A 26,021-nucleotide genomic window follows, 5' to 3' on the forward strand; every position below is an offset into this window, starting at 1 on the left:
AGCCTCAAGCCGATCTTTCACATCTGATATTGTCTTAATTTTTACCTTCATCTTATCTTTCTCTTTTGTGTGTGTGTGTTTTTTCCCCCACAAAAGATATTGCTGCATATATTGCAACAATGGCAGTGTTGCAATAGATTGAAATACATTTAAAGCAGCAGCATGCATTTTTATTTTATTATATGTTTTCTTCTTCTTTTTTACTTTAACACTATTAACAATAATTGGGTCATTATAACCTAAGCTTTCACTATACAGTTCTCTTTGCCACCAGGTACAAAATCCCGGGAAAAGAAAGGCAACCAAAAACATCAGGGGTGCCCTTTTTGTCTCTAGCAGCTTTCCCCCAGCCTGGTACTTTTCAAACACTCCAAGTGTTTGAAAAGCCTTCCAATTAAGCTTTGAAAGATCAGTCATGAGGGAACAATCATAAACACTACTGTCAGTCAAGCTTGTCAGAAAACCAGAATCACATTGCACCTTCATTTAAAACAAAATCAGCAAAAACCAAATTAAACATAAAAAAAAAAATCACAAAGGCAGATCCACATGGTATCCACTACTGCACCTGAAGGTAAAAGAGGGACATGTGAATTATTAAACATTAGGTCTCTCTCTTCAAAATCCCTGTTAGCACATGGATTAATAATTGATCACCGTATTAATTTACTCTGCCTTTCAGAAAACTGGTTACAGCAGGATGATTATATGTTTGTTTAAATTAAACAACAACCCCGAGTCATACTAACTGTCAGAATCCTTGAAGCAAAGGCCAAAGAGTGTATGTCCATTTCAGCTTATTAATCAACCGATGACCCAGTTTGCATTCATTTGAAAGCCTCAGATTCTTAGAGTTTCAAATGATATTTAAGTGTGTACAGATATATGTGCAGGTCCTTCACAAGCTCTTTCTTTGTGAAGGACTGCTAGAAAAAGTTTAAAATGACTTTTATCAGTCCTGAATCAATCTCATTAGGTAACGTTAACATAACTTTTGAAATGTTTCCAGTGTGGGGGAAGGCACTCAGCTAAGTAAAAGTGTAAAAGTCAGTAAAAAGTTGTATATTCAGAAACTTCATGTAAGTATCAGCACCAAAATGTACATGAAAATAAATGTCAGTATTTTTTTCTTCAGTTATTTAAAATGTGCATTTTGGATAATTGTTATGTTGTGTTACATATTATTGCTGTAGATGTTTATAAGCTTGATATATTTAAGTTAAGTTAAGTTTATCCACAGAGTTACATCATATTTTATAAGGATATTATGGGTTTTTAACATCTTTGCCCAGTTTGACCAATTTAGCAAAATATCAGCCTGTTTAAGGCTCTCACACCTATTCTGTCTGACTTAAATTAGTTATGGCATGATTTTCTTACCCAATAAAGGAATATATAATATATCAGTCTACTCTTTATTTTATCAGAAAGATGCAATTGATCACAGCTTGTGAATTTTCTTTTTAACCATATAAGTAAGCTTTCAGATAAATGTAGAGGTGCTAAAAAAGCCTCTTGGATAAGGAGTAAAATGTCTTCACAAAATGCTTTTCAAACTCCTTAGATATGTATGTTTGCTGGTTCGCAGTCATCCAGGTCATGGTAGTCTAAGTAAATTTTCTTAGCTTGATTCTCCAAGTACTCTCCAAACTACGCCCAAGCTTGGGCAAAGTAACTCTAAGTGTGCTGAAAAAGTAAACTAGTTTCAGAGGCATACAAAAATCACAATAATACAACAACACTTGTACTCATACACACAACATCCTTTCCAAGTCATAAATCTGTGAATTTCATAAACGCTCCAATCGGGAAGAATTTGGCTGGTGCTGTGCTGTTTCTCGTTAACAGTAAATAGCATCACTGGGTCCTGGTGGTGAAATTACACTATATCATGGCTGAGAGCTCATTAAAAATGGATATGAATGGTTGACTAACAGTAGCTCCCAGGCTGGAAAGTGTCAACAGGCCTGCCGCTTTTCTTCCATGTTGTAAAAAATTCAAACTGATGTGACACAGTGGGCACGTTGGTGCCAGACATGCACAGTGATTTATGCCTCTCATTTTCAGTAGGGGACATTTTAAGTGAAAGCACAGGGAATTTGCCAATTTTACAGTGAGGCACTGCAGAGGAAACAGTTGTATATACTTGGTACATTGTTGAGAGAAAAAGCAAAGACGCCAGAAAACAGCATCTGTCAAGAGCAAGCTCACAAATTACCTGTTGGCACTCTCTGACGAACATTCAAGGCCAACTGCCACACAAACAAAGCAGCAAGTACAAAAGACAATTTATGTTATTGCTGTCTGAACAGGCTGTGCCTTAATATACAAAGCAATAAAGGATGTGGAGCTGAAGGGAACTGGCAGTCGTCAGGGACGTTAGTAGGATACAAGAAACTATTATCTCCCACCATACAGCAAAGTCGATTTGCTGTTGAAAGCTCTCTGGCAACTGAGTTTGACAAGGAAAAGTAAGATCCTACCCTCCTGATGACATTGTTGGCTTGGCAGGAGGTCTGTAGCGGAAGTCAAGTCCCTCAAATTAGGAGGTCAGCGATAAAGGAGACCCACTAAACAGGCCAAACAGGTGCCTGCAGCAGAGACCAAGACCATTTTCAGGATTATCAGACCACTGATCAAAAAGGAGACAGAGAACTGTTGGAGGCTGACCTACTGCTTCACACTTAGGTAGCACAGACCCCCTAAAGACTCTGGAGGCCGGGGTTGCTCAGCGCAGCATGTGGTCTCCTCAAGGTGAAGAGGTTACTGGCTCTTGACCCCAGTTCCACTGCTGAGAACCATGCTTCTGTGTGTGGGAAGCTGGAAGCAGCAATGAGGCTCCATTACTGGGTTGCTGGCTGGTGAAAAGCTTAGCCAACAACCCCCATCACTAGGGAAAATGTAGGGGAATAAAGCAGTTGAGGATGTTTCTTAATAATTTACCTCATAACACTAAGTCCCACAGACAAAATGAATGTCATAAATCTATGTGGAAATCTTTGAGAATATGTAAAACTCTTCCTTCAGCTCATCAAAAACAACAGCAATGTCTGCTGGGTCCATTCTCTGATCATGTCATTTTGTCATGTAATATGTGAAGTTAATAAACTATAAACAAACCTTTATTCAAGTGGCAGCCAATTAAGAAGACATGTGGGGGAACTTTAAATAGACTGGTTCTTATATAGGACTTTTCTACTCTACCTCAGCACTCAAAGCGCTTTGTACAACATGGTTTGTTCACTTATTCACACCCATTCATACAAGCACTATGCTTAAGTGCTCAAATAGATAAATTGAAGAGCAAAGTGGAGTTACATCTTACCCAGGGATATTTGAAATCTAAAGTGAGGCAGCTAGGGACTGAACCACCAATCTTCCAATTAGTAGAGGACCTGCTCTAGCTCGAAAACTAAGAGGACTCCATATCATTTGTCAGAAATTAAAATTATCAGTCAATAGAGTGCTGAATTTAAAGACACTACGAAAAACAAAGTGCATACTCTTGCCACATGAGGCCAGAGCCCAGGACCCACTGCACCAGCATCAGATGTCATTGCCAAGCCTGTAGATGTGTGTGTGTCTCTCCATGTGATATACCAGCCATACCTGTCACTGACCCACTACCAAAGTGGTCATGCTGAAAACTGTTACAGGCAGCGTAACTTTCACAGCTTCTCCAGACCTTTTCATTTCTTTCATGTGTTCTCAGGATGAACCTGCTTTTACCTGTGAAAACTACAGAGCGCCAGTGTTAGACCTGCCAATTCTGGTATATTCATCACTTCTTGGAAGTAGTTTTCCTGTAATGTGACACAGAGATTATAGTTACTGACACTTATTTTTAACTCTGTCGATCAATATCATTGTCATTCACTCAATTGCTTTGTTCATTTATAGTACTGAATTCCATTTCTCAAAAAAAAGAAAGAAAAGAAAACAAAGCTCATTTCTTATCAGGGTGTCCCGGTTCAACACCTGACGCAGCAACGTCCGAGCTGGCATGGCTTCATATTTATGCCGCTTGCTCATGTCTGTGGTAGGCTTGGTCTAGCATGGGGGCCTAGCCTAGGAACCCAGGCAGGAACTTGAACTTACAACTCCCGTTTCAAAGGCGTGTAGTCTTACCACTATAATGCAATGACTGTGCTGTCTACCAGTAGCTGGTGTTTCTCCCCCCTGGTGTTCCTACCAATCCCTTTGTGTGCTCCACTCATGTATTGAGCCTGTTTCTCTTAGCCGCCGTGATGCCTGACAGAAGCGTCCAAGTGGTACTGAGGTAGGTTATTGGCCAGTAGTTGGATGGGACCGGTCTCTCCTGAGCATCCTTGGGGATCAGGACTGTCCGGCCTTCAGTTAGCCATTCTAGGTGTGTTTCATTGACTAGCAGCTGGTTCATTTGTGCTGGCAAACACTCATGGAGTGCAGTCAGCTTCTTCAGCCAGTAGGTCCTTCTCTCATATGCTTTTCCAGTATTGCAGGGGTGGTGGTGGTGTTCTTATATGGTGGTGTTGTTGCCCTGCCACTGCGAGAGGCGGCTGTAGCTCAGGGTACAACAGGTCATCTACTGATCGGAAGATTTATGGTTGGATCCCTGGCTGCCCAGCCTGCATACCAAATGTGCTTGGGCAAGAACCTAACCCCAAGTTGTTCTCTGATGCAGCTAAAAAGCATAGAACAAATTAAATGTGGCATGTTGTATAAAACCCTTTGAGTGCTCTGGGAGAGTAGAAAAGCACTATATAAGAATCAGTCCATTTATCATACCTTTGATGGTTCTGTGGAGAACAGCTGGTTTATTCTTCTGCCTTCCATTTCTCTCTTATATCTCTTCAAGCAGCTGCCAAGGCTGCCAGTCTTTGCTTGCCAGATTACAAAGTATGGACAGCTTGGTGCACTTCTTCTTAGCACGCTCTGCAGTTAGCTAACTTCCCTCTGTGCTACCTGATTCTTGGCCTCTAGTCTCCTTCTCCATGGAGGATACTGCTCCATATGGTTGTTGAACTTGTAGCCAAGCATTTCATTGATCACTGCTGCCATAGAGTAGATAAGATCCAATCCAATCCAACTTTATTTATATAGCACTTTTAAAAACAACAAAGTTGACCAAAGTGCTTTCCAATAATAAAACAGAGATAGCAGTTAAAACCATACTTTAAGCATACAATGAAATCAATAAACAAAATAAATATATAATTGAAAAAGAAGATAAAAATAAATCAACATGAGTAGAATAAACAATAAGATATACAATGAATAAGATTAACAAAGTAAAAAGATTAAGAATGACCAACAGCTGACTAAAAACTGACTACAAACTGGCTCTGATAACACTCCTAGAAAGCCTTTGAAAAAAAGTGTGTTTTTAAAAGTGATTTAAACATTTCAAGTGTTGGGGCCAGCCTAATATGGAGGGGCAGTTTGTTCCATAGTTTGGGGGCCACAACAGCGAAAGCTCGGTCCCCTCGGTGTTTCAGTCTCGACATGGGGACAGCAAGGAGTGACTGGTCAGATGATCTGAGAGACCTTTGTGGAGTGTATTGGTGTAAAAGGTCTGAAAGGTAAGACGGAGCCAGGCCATTTAAGACTTTAAAAGCAAGCAATAAAATTGTAAAATGAATTCTAAAATGGACAGGCAACCAGTGTAAGGAGGCAAGAACAGGGGTAATGTGCGCACGTTTGCGTGTCCCTGTCAACAGGCGAGCAGCAGCATTCTGGACCATTTGCAAGCGTGATAGTGAAGCCTGATCAATACCAATATAAAGTCCATTACAATAATCAAGGCGAGTGGTCACAAATGCGTGCAAAACTCTCTCCAAGTCACAAAAAGAAATAAAAGTTTTTACTTTAGAGAGCTGCCTCAACTGAAAAAAGCTTTTTCTCACCACTGTATTTACTTGTTTGTCCATTTTAAGAGCTGTGTCAAATTTTACTCCAAGGTTGGTGACAATTGATTTGACACACGATGTAAGAGGACCCAAGTCAGATGGAGGGATACCAGGTCCATTCGGCCCAAATATAATGGCTTCGGTCTTCTTTTCCAGAGCCAGCCATGCTCTGATATCCTTAAGACATTCTAAAATAGGCCTGAGGGGGTTAAGGTCATTGTGTTTCAGCGGTAAATAAATTTGACAATCATCTGCATAAAAATGAAATGAGACTTTATGTTTTTTAATAATATGGCCAAGGGGAAGTAAATAAATACTAAAAAGAAGGGGCCCAAGGATGGATCCTTGAGGTACACCACATGGGAGGGGGCCGGAAGATGAATGAAATTTACCAAGTAAGACTGAAAAACTTCTATCAGAGAGGTATGACTTAAACCACTCCAAGGCAGTGCCTCTAATTCCAACATGATGTTCTAGACGATAAATCAAAATATTGTGATCTACTGCATCAAAAGCTGCTGTGAGATCCAAAAGCACAAGTAAGACAGACTTCCCAGAGTCAGCAGTTAATAAGATATCATTAAAAACTCTCAAAAGTGCAGACTCTGTGCTGTGAAGTGCTTTAAAACCAGATTGAAATACCTCAAAAATGTTTTGACTCTCTAAAAAAGTCTGCAGCTGTGAGCACACTTCTTTTTCTAACATTTTAGAAACAAAAGGAAGCTTTGAAATAGGTCTGAAATTACTCAACAAAGAGGCATCCAAGCCAGGGCGTTTCAGCAGAGGCTGGACCACTGCCTGTTTAAAAATTACAGGTACATGGCCTAAAGTCAGGCTGCTGTTTATAAGCCTTTGAATATAAGGTCCAATAGTGCCCCAAACTTCTTTAAAAAAGCGAGGGGGAAGAACATCACTGGGAGAGCCGGACTTGATTTGGGTGACACTTTTACCCAGTTTAAATAGAGACACAGGTTCAAAATGGCTAAAAATTGCTAAAGGCGTAAAAATAACAGAAGGGTCATAAGAAGGGGGTAAAATATGTGCTCTAATAGATAAAATCTTCTCCACAAAGAAATTTAAAAAAGCTTCACAAGTTTCAGCAGAAGCTTCTATACAGTTGGATTGGGGAGGGTTAAGAACAGAGCTTAAAATACTAAATAAGACACGGGGCTCATGGCAGTTGTCATTAATAACACCTGCAAAATAGGCGGATTTCTGGTTCTTGACAATTTTCTGATATCTATGCCAGCTATCTCTTAAGATATCATAAGACACTTGTAGCTTGTCTTTTTCCCATTTGCGTTCTGCTTTTCTGCACTCTCTTCGAGCAGCCCGAGTGATGTCGTTCAGCCACGGCTCAGACTTCAATTTAGGCCGCCTGACCTTCAGAGGAGCAACAGTATCCAAAATGATTTGACAAGTAGATAAGAATTTTGCAGTCAGCACCTCAGTGTCGGCACAGACTGAGAGCTCTGAGTCAACATTTAAGGCCTTATTAAAGGCGGTAGAAAACTGGACGGCACTTGATGGTTTAAACATGCGAGAAGCAGTAGGAGGGCCACAGGTAGTGATATTACAGGGAAGAGAAGTTTCAAACAATACAGGCATATGATCAGAAAAGACGACATCATAAATTTGAAGATTATAAACAGGTAAACCATAAGACAAAACCAGATCCAGAGTGTGTCCATATTTATGAGTGGGACCAGTGACAGACTGCAAAACATTAAAAGCATCAAGTAGGTTTAAAAAGTCCTTTGCCAATGGTTTAGTAGGACAACACACATGAATATTCATATCACCCAAGATTAAAACCTTGTCATACTTTGGCATTATTTCAGCCAAGAACTCAGAGAAGTCATTAACAAAGTTCCTATTATATTTTGGTGGACGGTAGATCACCGCACAAAGAACAGGATGACTGCTACCAAGCTCAAACATATTCAGTTCAAAACTGGAGAAAGTGACAGGTGACAGCTGGCGACAGTGTCACCTGGTTAGTCTCGATAATGGTCACAGTAGGCATTAATCATAGTGCTGCGTTCACATTATCTACTAGAACTTGTGAGGGTACTTCATGCAATCTTGGTAACCTCTCAGAACTAACGATCGTTCTTCCATCACACTTGGGGCTTGATACCCAATCTCGGGTGGTGGTGATGATCTCCCCCACTCAACTGTTTGTCCTATAATATAAAGAATCACTTACAGCAATGATAAAATTACAGTTTTATCATATACAATTACATCAGATGGTATATCTGTTCCTCAAGCTTGAATCCTCAGCGAAAGGATGTGGGCCCAAAGCTGTCTGTGCTTCTTGAGCCAGTGAACCCCGAATGCAAGGGTTCTACCATCCTCCATTTGGCCCCCTGAGTCTCCTCTGCCAGCTTCAGTCTCCAATCATAGCACCAGAGGGCCTCTGTCGCTATTGTTGGCCTCAAGCAAAGCACCTGAGATACTCCATTTCTGCTGCTGGCCTCCCTGTCAGATTCCTGAACTGGTTTGTCCCTGCCAAGGACCACTTGGCCCAGAATTGTCCCACATTGCCTCATGGCTAGGCCAACCAAGACAATTTTTGGTCCTTTTTTTTTTAAACTGAGTCGCTCCCTGTTTTTGATTTTGTTTTTTTTTAGGGTGTTTCCTCTTTTGTTTTGATAGCCTTTGTCTCGTATGTTTAGTATTCAGTTTTACTTTCCCCAACCTTGTTTCCCCAATTGTTTCTACCTGTGGCTTCCAACTACTCTTAACGTTTCTACTGTTTGTTTCCTGCATGTCAGCCTGTGAGTTTTTCCTGCTGCTTTATGGACATTGTTTACTGCCTTTTGTTGAACTTCATCTTTACTAAATTCATCTTCACTTGTTTATTTACTCCATCATTTAACAGAATCTGATTTTGGGGGGTCTGAACTTTCCAATATATATGTGGCAAATCAAGATCATTTTTAAACAGTGTTGTTGTATTATCTTAGTGAGCACTCGTAAATAACTACATATAACACATTTTAGAGAATTTTATTATGTTTCATGTATCTGAAAAAAATATTGGCCGATATATACAATTTTTAAATCTCCAAATATCAGCATCGGTGTTAAAAGTCCTATATCGAACAGGCTGTTATCAGTAACTGGTATTAAATTTAAACACAAAGCCAGTAGGACAACTGTAGACTACTATTCTTGTTACACCACCACCTAATTGGACACCTCCTCTGTAGACACCATTTATCAAATGTTGCATCTCACTGAATAAGCTTTACAGATATCCCCTGTGCTCTCCCTCTTTTTTTTTTTTTGGTTCTTTTGCCATCAGAATTATTGTCTAAAGGCAAAGAAAGATGCCCAATGGATTTACTTTACCAAATGGACCATCCCAGCCTTGTCGTAATAGTCTGTTTGATTCACTTTTTATTGTTTATTTTATTTTATTTTATTTTCACTTGCTAAATAAGGGACAGATTGGACTGGGGAAAACAAAGGGGTGAAAGAAAGAGGGAAAGAAAAACAGCGGAGAAGAGGGACGGGGATAAAGGGCAAAAAACAAAAACCAACAAAATAAGCAGACAAAAAATACATATATCAATCACCTGGATCACCTGTTGAGAAAGAAAAAAGAGAAAACAAGCACAAGAAAAAAAAGAGCAACATAATAAACAACATCACGATGATCTATGGCAAGCTGCGAGTGGCCCTGCCTGTGGTCCTGGCAGAAACACAGAGAAAATGCAAAAAATTAATTCATTAATTAATTTAAAAAAAATAAAAAATTCCTACAGCGTAGTGTAGACTGTGAATGCAACACTCCTAGTAGCCTAGCAATATTTAACCCACAATGCACCGTGATGTAAACATATTAAACAATCATCGTAATATATGATGCGACAACAGCATGTCTTTCTCACTCCAAAAGCGCAAAATTGACAATGAAAACTGTCGGTTTAACCCTGCCTGGACTGAGAAATACTTATTCATTTTACCGAGTTTAATAATCTTACAACCGGAGTTGTACTACAATGTTGAGGGTCCTGTACAGCCCAAGAGAGAGCTGCAGCATCTTCCCTTCGTGTTTGCTTCTTGGCGAAGAAGAAAAGGCCTTTCACAGATTCTGAAACAATGAAATTCAAATTCAAATTCAAATTCAAATTCAAATTTTATTTGTCACGTACACAGTCATACACAGTACGATATGTAGTGAAATGCTTGGACAACTGCTCGTGACCTAAAGAGAACAAAAAAGGAAAGGCTATGAATAAGATAGGAAATAAATATGAAAAATTAAAAAGGGCAAATTTAACTAGGAAGGAATAAAATATAAATTAAGGTTAAAAATGAAATAACTGTACAACACAAATTAGAATGAAGGGTAAATTTAACTGGGAAGAATAAGATAAAGATAAATATATAAATTAAAGTTGAAAATAAAATAACTGTACAACAAAATACACAATACACAATATAGAACTATATAAGAATGTATGAAGAAATCTAAATATAAATAAATATATACACAATAACAGCAGCTGTACAAGTATTAACCGGAAATGAAGAATATAGTGACCAGTGTTGTGCAAAACCAAAGTCCAGAAAGTCCAGTGTGTGTGTAAGAACCATATGTGTGGGTCAGTACTGTGTGGTGGTGTGATTGAGAGACCGTATCGCCTGCGGGAAGAAGCTCCTCCTCAGTCTCTCTGTGTTGGTCTTCAGGGAGCGGAATCGCTTTCCTGACCTCAACAGAGAGAACAGTCTGTTGTTGGGATGGCTGAGGTCCTTCACGATCTTCCTGGCCTTGGTCCAGCACCGCCTGCTGTAGATTGAGTGCAGGTCAGGGAGCTCGGAGCGGATGGTGCGCTCAGCTGACCGCACAACCCTCTGTAGAGCTCGTCTGTCCTGCATGGTGCTGTTCCCGAACCAGGTTAAGATGTTTCCCGCCAGGATGCTCTCTATGGTGCACGAGTAAAAGTTCCTGAGCACCTTGGAGGGCAGTTGGAAGTCTCTCAAGCGTCTGAGGTGGTAGAGACGCTGTCGGGCCTTTTTCACCACGGTGTTGATGTGACAGGACCATGACAGGTCCTGCGTGATGTGAACTCCGAGGTATTTGAAGCTGTCCACTCTCTCCACTGGGCACTCGTTGATGACGGGGGTCTGGTAGTTCCTCTCCTGCTTAGTGCTGAAGTCCACTATCAGCTCCTTTGTCTTACTGACGTTTAGAAGGAGGTTGTTCCTCTGGCACCAGTTCTCCAGATTCCTAATCTCCTTCAGGTAGGCCGTCTCGTTGTTATCAGAGATCAGGCCCACCACAACGGTGTCGTCAGCAAACTTGATGATGGTGGTGGAGCTGGTAGTGGCCACACAGTCATATGTGTACAAAGAGTACAGCAGGGGGCTCAGAACACACCCCTGGGGGGCTCCAGTGCTGAGAGTGGTGGAGGCTGAGACATGTCCGCCCATCCTTACTGCCTGTGGTCTGCCAGTTAGGAAGTTGGAGATCCACTGACACATAGATGAGCTGAGTCCCAGATGCTCCAGCTTGGTGGTGAGTGTGGAGGGAATTATGGTGTTAAATGCAGAGCTGTAGTCTATGAAGAGCATTTTAACATAATTCCCCCTTCTAGTGTCCAAGTGAGTGAGTGATGTGTGGAGGAGATGAGAGATGGCATCGTCTGTGGAACGATTTGGACGGTAAGCGAACTGTAGTGGGTCCAGTGTGTCTGGTAGTGAAGAAATGATGAAGTCTCTGACCAGGCGTTCAAAGCACTTCATCACTACTGAGGTGAGGGCTACAGGGCGATAGTCATTGAGAGAAGCAGGGTGGGGTTTCTTCGGGACAGGAACAATGATGGACTCTTTGAAGCATGTGGGGATCACCGACTGAGATAAAGAGATGTTGAATATCTCAGTGAACACAGGAGCTAGCTGGTATGCGCAGTCTCTTAGGATACGACCTGGGATGCCGTCTGGTCCTGCTGCTTTCCTGGTGTTCACTCTCTTGAAGGCTCTCCTTACTTCATGCTCGGAGATGACGAGCACGTTTCCGGTGCTGGCAGTATCTTCCTGTCTGCAGCCGTTAGCGCCGCTAACACTAGCATTGTTGGAGACCTTAGCTGCAGCCTCGAAGCGAGCATAGAAAGTGTTCAGCTCGTCTGCCAGAGTCACGGCCGCGTTCGTCATACCGGTTGTTGGTGCTTTATAGTCCGTTATTGTCCTTAGTCCCCGCCACAGGCTCCTAGAGTCACTCTGTTGGAGTTGTAACTCTAGTTTCCTCCCGTAGCGCTGCTTCGCCTCTTTCACCGCCCTCCGCACGTTATATGACGCGGCTTTGTACGGGTCCATGTCCCCCATCATGAGTCCCGTGTTGTAGGCAGCGGTGCGGGATCTCAGAGCGTCGCTGATGGTTTTATCCACCCACGGCTTCTGGTTGGGAAACGTTGTGATAGTCTTTGTCTCCACGGTATCATCCGCTAGTTTCCCGATGAATCCCACAACCGCTTCCGTAAACACGTTGACGTCATCGTCGGAGCTGTTTCTGAACATGCCCCAGTCTGCGTCATCGAGTGCGTCCTGTAACGCGGCCACCGATTGATCCGTCCAGCGCGCGACCTTCCTCTGAACTGGAACTTCCTGTTTCAGCCTTTGTGTGTATTTTGGCATGAGGAAGATGGCGGCGTGATCAGATTTGCCAAACGGGGGGCGGGATTGTGCCTTGTAGCCGTCCTTGACCGTAGTGTAGCAGTGGTCCAGTGTCCTTTCACCCCTGGTGGGGCAGGTGATGTGTTGATAAAAGTTCGGCGCTGCGCGTTTGAGGTTGGCGCTATTAAAGTCCCCCGTCACAATAAGCGCAGCGTCCCGGTGTTGTGTCTGGTGCTGTGTGAGTGCCTCATGCAGCTCGCATAAGGCGGTGACCGTGTCCGCTTGTGGTGGAATATAAGCGGCACTTACAATGACCGATGTAAATTCCCGAGGTAGATAAAAAGGACGACACATGATGGACAGTAGTTCCAGATTTGGTGTGCAGGAGCGTGTGAGAGGAACAACGTTCGCAAATACTGCATGCTGGCCGTGGTGGATGCAGTGAAAAGTGAGTGTGACATCTGCTATTAAAAACGTACCCCTGTAGGACAGTTCAAATATTCGTAGAGTTGAAGTTCTGGCGTCAGACGAGTTTGAAATGCTGTTAGATGACCTGAAGAAAACTGATGTAATGTCTATAGCAGGAGATCACAGACAGAACTGATAATGCACAGTTGTGCGTATATGTCCGTTTTTTGGATGGGAAATTGCTCGGTTTACTACCGTTAGAGGGACACACAGCTGGCGAAATGATGTTTGAGAAGATTTAAGCTCTTTTTGAGGAAAATGGTCTGGATATGAAGCGTGTCTGTATACTTGTGACCGATGGGGCTCCATCCATGGCAGGAAAAGTGAGTGGTCAGCGAAATATTTATTTTAATTTGAAAGGGAATTATCAAAATGTTTTTTGTTATTATTATTATTATTTCAAATGTGCAAAAAATAGTTTAGTTATAGCTCCCTTTTTTTTAAATGGACCTTTTGGTGTGCATTTGTGAGAGGTCACCACCAGATTTATAGGGGAAAAGGAATAAAAAAAAAAAAATACTTGTTTTTCACTACAGGTGTGTGGGTTTGAAATTGATCATGATCTGCTGCTTACTGGCTTCAAAAAAAATATCTGGCCCAGATAAATTCCTCGGTTTGAAAATCTGGCCCAACTAACTTCGTAGTTGAATAGGCATGATCTATGGGAATATAACAGTAAATACTAAATATTAAACATTATTGTTGACACGGCGAGTGAGATGAGCCGTGTGGATATAATAAAGGAGGATCCAATCGCAGGCAGTTGTGAAGGTGGTTTATTGAACACCAAAAATAAAAATGGACAAACGGCAAACGGAGAAAGAACTAAATTACACTGGGAACAACTAACTACTTGAACATGAACCAAAACACAAACCTGAACATGAAGGAAGATAGACGATGGTATATGATGGTGACAGCAGGGAGAAAGGAAAGGAACATGGTAGATACACAAACGGACCAGCAAGTACAATGACAGAAGACGCGACTTAAATAAACACAGAGAAACACAGGGAGATTACACAGAGGTGGTGGACACAGCTGGGAGTAATTAACGAGACGAGACAAGGGAGGTAAAACTGAACACACTCGCATAAGACGCAGACCTTCACAATAAAACAGGAAACCTGAACACACTACACAAAGACGCAGACTCGACACTGAGAGACAGACAGAATATAACACATGGAACCTGAACTAAACTAAATGTGAGACACAACCGAAGAACAAATCCTTAAACATGAATAAACAGAAACATAGAATTCTAATAACAATAATAATAATAGCACCCGAAAACACAACAATCATTCAAAAACAAACCAAAACATCAGAACTCAAACTACTGGGTTGAACCGACCCAGAACCGTGACAATTGTGCAGCACGTAAGATCGACAGCGCACAGTGTGCTTTGAGATAGGAGCCAAAAAGGGTGTAGTTTGTGTGTGTGAGCACCCGTGTGTACACCTGTGACCGTGAGCGCGCTTGTTTTTAAAAGGTTCCTTCATGTAATGATCTGCTAGAGGGTGTGGGGGGGCCACAGCCCCGTCCTCCAGGGCATGAAGCAGGTATGGAGGAGATCAAAACTCCAGACATCCAGAGGCCCCCAGAACACAAGAGACCAAGGAAGACCAACAGAGGGGCAGCCGCGCCACTGTCCCAGAAAGAGCTGAGGAGAGTCCCAGATGAGGGCTCACTCAGCAGCCGCAGAGCAGAAGCCAGGGGGAGTTGCAGTGACGTGCCCGTGAGCTCCGCCGGCAGCCAGCTGCGCCTGAGTGACTGAGCCCCAGGCCGAGGGGCCGGGGGCACCCCACCTCCGGAGTGGCCGGAGCGAGCCCCAGGCTCCAGGCCCTGATAAGCGGCCGCCAAGGAGTGAGCCGGTGTGTACCTGGACGCCCATCCCCGGACACAAAGAACCACCAACACACCGATGTCTGAGGGCGTCCGCCACCGGCAGGGGAAGTGGTGGTGGGGGGAGATAGGCCTGCATATCTTCGAGGGCCTGAGATGTCCCCAGAGAGGTGGCGTCTGATACCCAACCTGACATATAGACACAGACATACAGGCACACACAGACACAAACATCCATTCCCACCCTCATGCTCTCATATGCACTTACTCCACACTCAACCAACGTGGAGACAGACATAAAGAGACGCTGTACACACGATCACACTCCCCAAGCGTACTCTACAAACCGGGTCTAGGTACCCTTGCCCCTGGAGGGGGGAACTGCACCCTGCCCCGACTCAGCAGCAGCAGGAAGGCCCCACATTCCAGACCCCAATCGGACGGCCAACTCCTCCTCCTAGCCCCCCCGCTCCAGCAGGCTGCAGAGAACGGGGGTGTGTGAAGACTCCAAACCTTCCTCCACCCGCTCATATGTAGTGTTGATGCATGTGTGTTCTAAGGTGCATTTAAAACCCAGGAGGGCTTGGAGCTACCTGCCAGAGAGCAGCAGGTAAGCGCATAGCCCCTCCTGCTAGCCCTCAATGTCTACGTGTATTTAAAATTGAGAGGTGGGCAACAACGCCAGGGGTGAGGTGTACACCCTGATGGTCTTTTGGAGACATACATATAGGACCTTGGCCTATATGTATGTGTTATGAGACTGTGAGTAATGTGAACGTCTAAGTTGTGGGATAAAATTGAGGCAGAGGCAGCCAGAAAAGGGGGGGGGATGCCTCCCCTGCACCCTGGTGACACACCTTTACCCCAAGGCCCTGTATGTGTGGGTGATTGTAGTGGAGTGGGAAGAGGGAGGCAGCTGGAGATGGGGAGGGAAGGAAGGGATGGTCAAGTGATCCCTGTGCTCTCCCTCTAACAAGTATATACACTCACACATCCATATATACAAAGGTAGCTGGATGAAAAAACACAAAAGAATAAATCAGTCACAGATGTTCTAACACTTTGAGAGGATCCTGCTCTCATTAATCACACCTTATCAGTCACAATCTGAATGTAGAGGGACAGAAAATGGAGTAAGATGGAGGCGGAGTGCTCCTCTGTGTTCACTGTGTGACTCAGAGGTTCAGCACTGTCCCTGACCTCCTGCCACCTAACTGAATTGAATAAAAAATCAGCAGCAACCCAAGGGCACAGTGTTAAATAATACCCAGGCACACGGAGTACATTAAGATGTAGTATAAATAAGGAAAAGTAGAGCATCGGATGGCCTCCATGTTGCCACCTCATTAACCCTGTCAGAGAAAGAGAAAAACAAGTCTAAAGGGATATGTCAAAGAAAAAATGAAAGCCCACATGAGGTGGTGGCTGGAGGCAACTGAGGAAAAAAACTTGGGATGCAGGTCACATTTCAAAGGTTTTTAAAGCAGGGATTATAAAGTAACAGTTGAATATGGGCATCCATTACCTTTGTGCTGAGATTAAGAGCCAAGATGACACTGGGTTCCTAATGCTTTCCCCGGGATGATGTCCAGCTGCTGAATGCATACTAGTAGCAAACACACTCAGCAAAGCTGAGAAGAAAGGTGTTTTTCATTAATCAGATTAGTTATTGAGAAACACAAGCATCAGCTTAGACCCCATTGTAGTCAACAGTCATATAACTAGGTCACAATATATGCTACTGATTAATGAAGAAGCGAGTTTTTTTGTTCAGCAGAAAAAAAACAACTTCAATTGCAAATGCAAGCATTCGTTTGAGAGCTTCCTTTTTTAACCCCATCAAAATACAGTTGGTTGTTAATTAATAACAGTGGAGACCAACTCAGGACCTTCTTGCTGTAGGGCAACAGTGCTAACCACTGCACCACCTGTCTAATCAAGTCTGGCCGACTATGTCCAGATGTAACTTAACTGTCACAAAGGACATCATGGACATGATGTTTAAAAACTCTAACCTAACTGGGTATTATCACCATCTCTGCTATATATACAACAATGATTTGCAACCATTTCTGTGACGATCACTGAAACCAAGAGTGAGATGATTGGCAATAAGATGAATGAGACTTCTGATTTCTTTGAACTCTTCTCTTTCCATGGTCCAGTCCAGCATACGTGTTAAATGACTAAAACAAAACAAACAAGAATTGGATGCATAAGTTTGAATTCATACATTGCTTTAATACGTGGTAGCCTACTAAAGGTTCTCCAATGTCTTTTAACTTGAGAAGGCCAAGGACAATTCATTTTTATTGGTGATCTTGATCGGCATTAACTAGTAGTTTCTCTTTGCTATTGTGAAAAGGATATGCTTGACGGCACTTGTTGGTTTGACCAATACTCAGAAATATAGGAAAGTCCAAAAACTGAGTAAAAGAAGGACTAAACAGGACCTTGAAATCAATTATAGCATGTGGTTGAACCAAATATTGGTGGGTGAATCTATACATGTGTATTGTGGGGATGAACAAAAGTATTTTACCAGCATAATATAATCTGCAGTATGATCATTGCTTTAACAATGTAACAGATAGCTTTAAGATGGCCTTAAGATGTTTATGCATACTGTTATCATCAGTGTTGGGAAGGTTACTTTTAAAATGTATTCCGTTACAGAATACAGAATACATGCCCCAAAATGTATTCTGTAACGTATTCCGTTACGTTACTCAATGACAGTAACGTATTCTGAATACTTTGGATTACTTAATATATTATCATGCTTTTTACAACAACGTGAATGTACTATTGCTGTGTGATTTATTACTATTACTGAAGGTCCGCGACTCCGAACTGTAGTAAAGGGACCTCTGGCTAATACGGCGGGGTCCCTGTCGGCTCATAGCCGAAAAATAGCTTTACTTTGTTGTGTGGGTCAATTTTTCTTGCGAGAGACAGAGAGAGGCGTTGAAAGGCTGCTCCAACGGAACTTATTGTTTTCGGAGGAAAACACGAACACGGTGTACAGTCGAGTCTTAATAGCTTACTTACAACTGGGCTCGTCAGGCACTCTTCTTGGCTGCAGTGGTTATTATTATATTTACATGCTTCCAGCTCCCGTTTTTCCTCGACGACAGCTCGTACCTTTCCACTCGCCTTTTTCTCCCTCCTGGCGCTCACAGACCCATAACGTGTATGGCAGTCCATTCTCCCTGCAACACGGACTACACTGCCCATGATGCTACATTCTTTAGAGCTATGCTTGTAGCATTCTGCCTGTTAGCTTAGCACAACAACAACAACGAAAAGGCGCTCTCTCACCCAGGAAACACACAGTCGCAGAAAGAGAGAGAGAGCGAGCTGTAACCATGGCAACTGTAACGCTGCCGCCTGGAACTACAGAACGTAGCTGTCAAACAAAATCCAAACAGTCCTGACCCGCGACAATATGAAACAGGAAAGTACCGCAGTGTAATCCATTTATTTCAACAAAGTAACTGTATTCTGAATACCACCTTTTTAAACGGTAACTGTAACGGAATACAGTTACTCATATTTTGTATTCTAAATACGTAACGGCGGTACATGTATTCCGTTACTCCCCAACACTGGTTATCATATTAACTTTGTATTCCAGATGCAGTTATAACTATTTTATACATATTGCATATCTGTGCTTATTTTGAGTTGATGTTCGGTTCGTTAAGGGTCTTAAGCTTCACTGGCGTGACTGTCCAGGTGATACATGTTGATGGAAACTAGAACATAGAAGGAACAAAACACTTATATCAGGTCATTTTTATTATCTTTTATATGTTCATATTCTTGTATTGAGTTTTAAGTAGTATCAGTTGGTTAAAACATTTATTCAATTTAGATTACATCTATAGTTTTAGTAAAAGGTTGACAGTGGCCTCTGTTTGACTGTGAGCGTTAGTAGGTGAGAGGTGACACAGAGTGCCACGTAAGGTCGTGACATATCACGTTGTCTTGTAATTGTGGGCTTGCAGAAGTGCTCGCTCACTGCAAAATCATTGTCTGCGGGTTTGGAGAAGCGGGTTGACAGGAAACATCTGTCATGGCCTGGGTCTAGGGACCCAGGGCTCAGGCATTTTCAGTGTATGTTTATGTTTATGTTTTCCGTGTGTTGTATTGGTTTGCTCTCCGTCTCTCCATGTGTCTGTGTGAGCTTCCGGAGGTGTGGGTTCGCTGAGGAGACTGCGAACCCGGAAGTGGTCTACTCGAGAGACAGCCGCACCTGCCGCTCATCGTCCTCTGCCAGCTGCAGCAGATTGCGCTCGTCTAGGAACGGCATTTAGGACTGCAGCTGAGCTGAGGCCGACGCTGGATCCTTGAGTCAGAACTCGTCAGTACTGCCGTGAGCTTTTACGTAACCTCCGAACAGATCCCCTGCTAACCCTCTGCCTTTTGTGTTACCAGGAATCGGGAGCGGAGTACGCCTCTAAAGTCACGGTGTGGGAATTGGAGTTTTTTGGAGTCGCCACCTTTCACTTCTCACGGACATCTGCACTGTGTGGGATTCAGGGAGAATCACCACGGGACCACAGTGCTGGGATTTTGTATATAGTTGTGTGTTTTTCACCTCCTGTAAATAAATCCACTGTCCTTCACTTAGAGTCTCGCGTTTGGGCCCTGCTTTCACTGTCACTCCACGGTCTGCCATCGCAGCCCGTGACAGAAGGATCCAGCCACTATGGACCCAGCGGACTCACCGCGGAAGCGCAGCTCCCGTTTTGACGGGACCCGACTAGTGCTTGGAGGGCCTCCGTGCTGCCGTTCCTCGCTGGCAGCCTACCCTTCGGCCCACTCGTCTGCTTCCTCTCCGCGGACGCCTCGGTCTCGCAGAGAACGCCCTAGCCGGTCCCGGGAGGATTACTATGAGCCAGACAGCAATCAGCTTATGCCCGCTCAGGCATTCTATAAGATGCTAGGGATTATTCTCATGCCACCCGACACACCCAGCGCTCCCACATCACTGCAGGAGCAGCCACATCAAAATCCGCCCTCGTCACGTTCCGCCAGCTTCATGAACACTACAGCTCGTGTTTCTCCGGTTTGGGAAAATAGAAGTTTTCGTTTTAAGAGCGATTATTCTCCCATAGGTTCAGAAGATTGTGCGCCTGACGTTCTTTCAAATCCAGGAATTAAGACTGTTTCGTCTAGAACTCTTTATTCTGGGGCTATGTTTGTTCAGTCAGCTGATCAGCAGCCACCTTCAGTTCGGTTAGCTGATCAGCAGCCATCTTCAGTTCGGTTGGCCGATCAGCGGCCACCTTCAGCTCAGTTTACCGCGCCACGTATGGACCCAGCGGTCTCTGAGGAGAGGCTCAGGGGGGAGGTTATGGACAAGGTTTACTGCATGTGTGAGTTGTGGTGGGAGAAGCCCGCGGAGGGGTTGCGTCGCGCCGTGGAGAGGCGGCTGCAGGGGATGCTGTTTGAATTCCCCTGGTTGGTGGACTCCCTTAATTCAGTAGTCCTGGACTTCCTGCTTTCCACCCTCCACCTCCACTCTCCTCCTCAGGCTGCTCACCGGCCCGGACAGCTGGTGGATTCACAGCCTGAGACGCCGGCCCCGACGTCTACATGGAAACGACGTTCGCGCCACCGGCGTTCCTCACCGCAGCCGCCCTCCCGGACATCTCAAGAACCGGCTGTGGTGAGTAATAAGGACACTTTTTCATTTCTCACCCCATCTGCTTTTTTGTTTTCAGTGGATGGTGACACCGCTGACGCTGCTGCAAGCCGGCCTACAGTACGACTAGCTTCACCGGCTTCACCGTCTGCGGATGTAGCGCCGTCATCTCATCCGCATGTAGTCACCCCTCAGCCATCTTCTTCACCGGCTCTACCTTCACCTTCCCCGCCTGCGTACACCGCATCACCATCTTCGCCTCCGGATCATCCATCTGTGGCTGAAGCGCGGCCGGAGGTGCCCGCACGGCCGGCTGTGGAGCCCTGCGAGCCGGAGCAGGAGCCCAGCGAGCGGGAGGAGCTCGCTCTGCCCGAGCCGGAGCTCATCGAGCGGGAGCCGGAGCCCAGCGAGCGGGAGGAGCTCGCTCTGCCCGAGCCGGAGCTCATTGAGCGGGAGCTGGAGCTCATCGAGCGGGAGCCGGAGCTCATTGAGCGGGAGCCGGAGCCGGAGCTCGCTCTGCCCGAGCCGGAGCTCAGCGAGCGGGAGGAGCTCAGCAAGCCCGAGCAGGAGCTCAGCGAGCGGGAGGAGCCCGCGTCGCCAGCTGAGGAGCTCAGCGAGCCGGAGGAGTTCAGCATGCCCGAGCGGGAGCTCAGCGAGCCGGAGGAGCCCGCGTCGCCAGCTGAGGAGCTCAGCGAGCCGGAGGAGCTCAGCATGCCCGAGCGGGAGCTCAGCATGCCCGAGCGGGAGCTCAGCGAGCCGGAGGAGCCCGCGTCGCCAGCTGAGGAGCTCAGCGAGCCGGAGGAGCTCAGCATGCCCGAGCGGGAGCTCAGCGAGCCGGAGGAGCCCGCGTCGCCAGCTGTGGAACCCAGCGAGCCGGAGGAGCTCAGCAAGCCCGAGCAGGAGCTCAGCGAGCGGGAGGAGCCCGCGTCACCAGCTGTAGAGCTCAGCGAGCTAATGCCGGAGGAGGACAGTGAGCTGGAGCAGCTCAGCATGCCGGAGGAGCACAGTGAGCCGGAGCAGCTCAGCGAGCCACCCACTGAGGACCCCACACCGCTGCTGGCGAACCTCAACGAGCCGGAGGGACCGGCATTGCCAGCAGAGGAGCTCAGCGAGCCTGGTGAGCCCGCGCTGCCACCAGAGGAGCTCGGAGGTCCGGAGGGATCCGCTGAGCCAGAGCTGGAGGTCGGCGTGCCGGAGGGGCCGCCACGTCCCGCAGCCCGGCCGCCACGTCCCGCAGCCCGGCCGCCACGTCCCGCAGCCCGGCCGCCACGTCCAGCAGACCGGCCGCCACGTCCAGCAGACCGGCCGGTAGATCGGGAATCGTGGGTGGTGCTGAGGCGGGGGCAGCAACGCCGTCGCCACTGGACCCGTGGCCGCCCGCCGGAGCTGCAACGCCGTCGCCACCGGATCCGTGGCAGGCCGCCTGAAGCATTCTGCTTCCATCACGGGGGTGGAGGTAGGCCGCCAGAACTGTTTTCCCCACCACTGCCTGAACCGTAGCGGGTTTTGCCTGTTTTGCGGCCCGCTGGGTAGGCCGCAGGAACTGTTGCTGCCGCCATGGCAGTGGTTGGACTTTTGAACTGGGGTTTTGGGGCCCTCCGTCCAGGTCCCCCACCGCCCGCCCGGGGTTGGTTGTGCTGTGGTTTTTTTTGTTTTGTGTTTGGTTTCTTTTGGGTCGTCGGGAGCCGACCCTTAGAGGGGGGGTACTGTCATGGCCTGGGTCTAGGGACCCAGGGCTCAGGCATTTTCAGTGTATGTTTATGTTTATGTTTTCCGTGTGTTGTATTGGTTTGCTCTCCGTCTCTCCATGTGTCTGTGTGAGCTTCCGGAGGTGTGGGTTCGCTGAGGAGACTGCGAACCCGGAAGTGGTCTACTCGAGAGACAGCCGCACCTGCCGCTCATCGTCCTCTGCCAGCTGCAGCAGATTGCGCTCGTCTAGGAACGGCATTTAGGACTGCAGCTGAGCTGAGGCCGACGCTGGATCCTTGAGTCAGAACTCGTCAGTACTGCCGTGAGCTTTTACGTAACCTCCGAACAGATCCCCTGCTAACCCTCTGCCTTTTGTGTTACCAGGAATCGGGAGCGGAGTACGCCTCTAAAGTCACGGTGTGGGAATTGGAGTTTTTTGGAGTCGCCACCTTTCACTTCTCACGGACATCTGCACTGTGTGGGATTCAGGGAGAATCACCACGGGACCACAGTGCTGGGATTTTGTATATAGTTGTGTGTTTTTCACCTCCTGTAAATAAATCCACTGTCCTTCACTTAGAGTCTCGCGTTTGGGCCCTGCTTTCACTGTCACTCCACGGTCTGCCATCGCAGCCCGTGACAACATCTGCCATGAAGATAGACAATGTTCCTTTTCAAACTGTGTTAAAAGTCATTGTGGTTTTGAATTGACGTATGCATATATTGTATCTGATGACGCATGAAGGGGCGTCATTAAATTTAAGCCCTGATGGTATAAAATATCTGTTTATGCTTTGATTAAGTCGGAGATCAGCGTCGTCTGCGAACGGAGCTGGTCTTCCCACGCGTGTTTTTCATTAAAATCAATTGTTTGACCAAGCTCTTGGACCATGGTTGTTTGTACTCTCCTTCCTCAATATTTGAACCTTAACAGTATACATTTGTATATATTTGAAACTGTACATGTACTTTACTTTGAAATAAATTCAAACTTGTTGTTACGGCCCCGGCCATAATCTGAATCCTGTTGGCTGTTTTTTTTGTTCTGTGTTCTGTATCTTTAAGAGTCTGCAGGTCCTTTCTGATTGGAGAGCTGGCGACTGGTTGGTCTCCTGATTAAGTGGCTGTCTTGAAAAACCCTCTAGAGCAGTTGTCTCTCTGGCAGCAACTAACAGCAGCAGCAGACCCGTTGTTGGCCACCAAACCCTCAGGGACATTTGTGCGTGTGTTTTCCCGAGGATTGTTGAGCTTTGTAAACAGATTACTTTTTATGTGTAAATAGGTGCTGAAGCTGACGGGGTGAAATGCCTTATTATTTTCTGCACTTTCTCTTGTTTATTGAGTTAGGGAGTTAAGGGTAGCACCTGTCTTTTGTTTGTTTTTTGTTTTCAGGGTTTAGATAGCACCTCCCTTTTCGAATAAGCTTGTTTTGTTTGTTAGTTTGGCCTTTGTTCACCCCGGAGCTGAGCTTTCAGTTTAGACAAGATAAAACCACCTTTCACCTGTAAACCAGGGTATGGTTTTGGGGACTAGGGTGGGGTCACTTTCCTTTAAACCTGATGGGTCTGTCTAGCACAACACTACAACAGCAAAAAGAATTGGACACCAAGCAGAGCTCTTTGTCTGATCTCGTGCACGAGGGAGAGAACTGTGACGAGCGCCGTTCCTTCCGCTCAAACCCCAGTCGCTCTCAGCCAGCTTCCCCCTAACACTGCTCTTTATTGTGGTTACATGATTATGCATAAGTTCATTAACATATGACGTTTTACACAGGCATACATGTGAACAAAGAGTACCTTGTCTGTGTGTACGTATAGGCATGCGTGTGTGTGTGTGTGTGTCAAGATGTGACCCTGTGAACGACTCCCCAAAGCTGGTGCTAGGAGCCCAGCGGTCCACCTAAACAAAGGGCTCTTATACTTAAGCAGATACAGAGTAGGAGTCCTCCTGTACCATAAATCAGTAAGAGAAGGTACGACCTCTCTCATGACCCTAGGATGTGTGTGTATGCCAGAACACTCTGGAAGGCACACAGAGTCTTTGCAGACTGCTAAGGATCAGACCTCTATCATTATGCAATCGATTATTAAACTCTGAGGATATATGAGTATATATTTCCAAGCATAAATGACAATCCACAATATAAACCTTACAAAACCCTTATTTTGCATTCCGGTACCCCTAGATCAGGATGTAACACTTGTGTTTTTTTGGAATTTTGTTGGGCAGTTACCAGCTATTATATCAGTAAAGTTTAACTGTGATAACTGTGGTATGTACTTCATTTTGAAAACTGTTACAAGTTGTCATGTCTCTGTCTCTACTAGCTAAATAGAATTATCCATCATCCAACATCTCCTGGCTGAAAATTGGTTGGTGATCTCTCCCTACAAAGCTGCCATAGAAGTAATAATAATGTATAACTTATTGAGCGCCGTGGGGAAATTCCTCTCTGCATTTAACCCATTCACCCAGTGAAGCAGTGGGCAGCCATTGGGCACCCGGGGAGCAGTGTATAGGGATGGTACCTTGCTCAGGGGTACCTCAGGGTAGCCGTTCAGTGGCTTCAAACCCCAGACCTTCTGATCATAGGGGCCACCACTCTACCTACTGAGCTATCCCTGCCCTCAGTATATGCCTTCCGGCATATGTTCCATACTTAACAATGTAGGTAGCGCACTTCATGCAAGTGTTCTGAGTACTGTGAGTACACTTGTGCACTGCACTAAAAATAGCAAGAATAAATATGGCTGTATATCATTTAGGACACTCTGTAATCTGTAGCAATAATGCACATTTTACAGTTTACAAAGTAAAAGCGTGTCAAAAAGCAAATCCATCCCCACAGGCTTCCAAGGTAAAATATTTAATATCACAATGAAAATGTCATATTTACAGGCCTGCTCAATAACAAACACACACACACACACACACACACACACACACACACACACACACACACACACACACACACACACTTGTTTGTTTTTGTTTTTTAATGATTCGCCAATATGGATTCTCTCAGGCTAAAAATTAGTGAGTATCAGTATCAGTTAATATATTATTAAATTATTTGTGAACTAAGCCTCCAAGCATTAGCTGATAACTCCCCCCCCCCCCCCCCCCCCCCCCCCCGTAGTCTAAATCTGGATGATGACACATGTACCATCTCTGCTCCTTCTTTTATCTATTCTTTAAATCTGACATCAATATATTTTTCCTTCCTTTCAAGATGCAGCAGCCAGATCAATGAAAAGACTCTTAGCCGAGCCACACTTTGAACTTGTGCTATCGAAAGAGAACTTTGAGGTCCTACTAAAAGTGCAAGACATTTTTCTCTATTGTTGGTCTCTGTATACGAATCCTTTGAATTGTTGTGTGTGTGCGTGTGTGTGTGTGTGTGTGTGTGTCTGTGTGTGTGTGTGTGTCTGTGTGTGTGTGTGTGTGTGTGTGTGTGTGTGTGTGTGTGTGTGTGTGTCTGTGTGTGACAGAGATGGAGCGAGTAGGTATTTACATTTTTGGTAGACATCCATGATATGTAAATCCGAAATGAAACTGACATGTTATACTAAGGAAAAGGCAGTATTTGACCATCAGTCAGGTCATGAATATAAAGAACAAACAAACAAAAAACGTTTTATCTCGGTCAACCTAACCACTAAGTGGGTGCTAGACATATGACTACACTCAGTAGATATATTTGCTAGATCTTTCCTGCTTTTCCCCTACATTTCTGTGTATCTTGGCAAAAAATAAATCAGTAACTTTAAAAACAGCTCACTACAGGCGAACATTTACTGCCATTCATTTGTAGTTAGTGTAGCCTGTTAGTTTGGTGTTTACCTCA

The 26,021-nt window shown here is 45.2% G+C and overlaps 1 protein-coding gene across 1 annotated transcript; it reads left to right on the plus strand.

Moving 5' to 3' along the window:
- The first annotated feature begins 20,152 nt into the window (after positions 1 to 20,152).
- Positions 20,153 to 21,985, plus strand: LOC146624968 (uncharacterized). The gene is made up of 2 exons (XM_085363236.1): positions 20,153 to 20,668; positions 21,074 to 21,985. The coding sequence occupies exons 1-2, from the start codon at positions 20,153 to 20,155 to the stop codon at positions 21,983 to 21,985; spliced, it is 1,428 nt and encodes a 475-aa protein (XP_085219362.1).
- Positions 21,986 to 26,021: the final 4,036 nt, after the last annotated feature.

The sequence above is a fragment of the Diplotaxodon limnothrissa genome, linkage group LG9 (assembly GCF_057381915.1).
Source record: "Diplotaxodon limnothrissa isolate DT_005_m linkage group LG9, D_limnothrissa_male_GT1.1, whole genome shotgun sequence".
NCBI classification, from domain to species: domain Eukaryota; kingdom Metazoa; phylum Chordata; class Actinopteri; order Cichliformes; family Cichlidae; genus Diplotaxodon; species Diplotaxodon limnothrissa.

Bases quoted from the DNA above. Each gene is read 5' to 3' on its own strand.
- LOC146624968 (XM_085363236.1), top strand. From the start codon at position 20,153: ATGGACCCAGCGGTCTCTGAGGAGAGGCTCAGGGGGGAGGTTATGGAC. The intron at 20,669-21,073 runs GTCACCCCTCAG...GAGCGGGAGGAG, and splicing joins CGTCATCTCATCCGCATGTA to CCCGCGTCGCCAGCTGAGGA.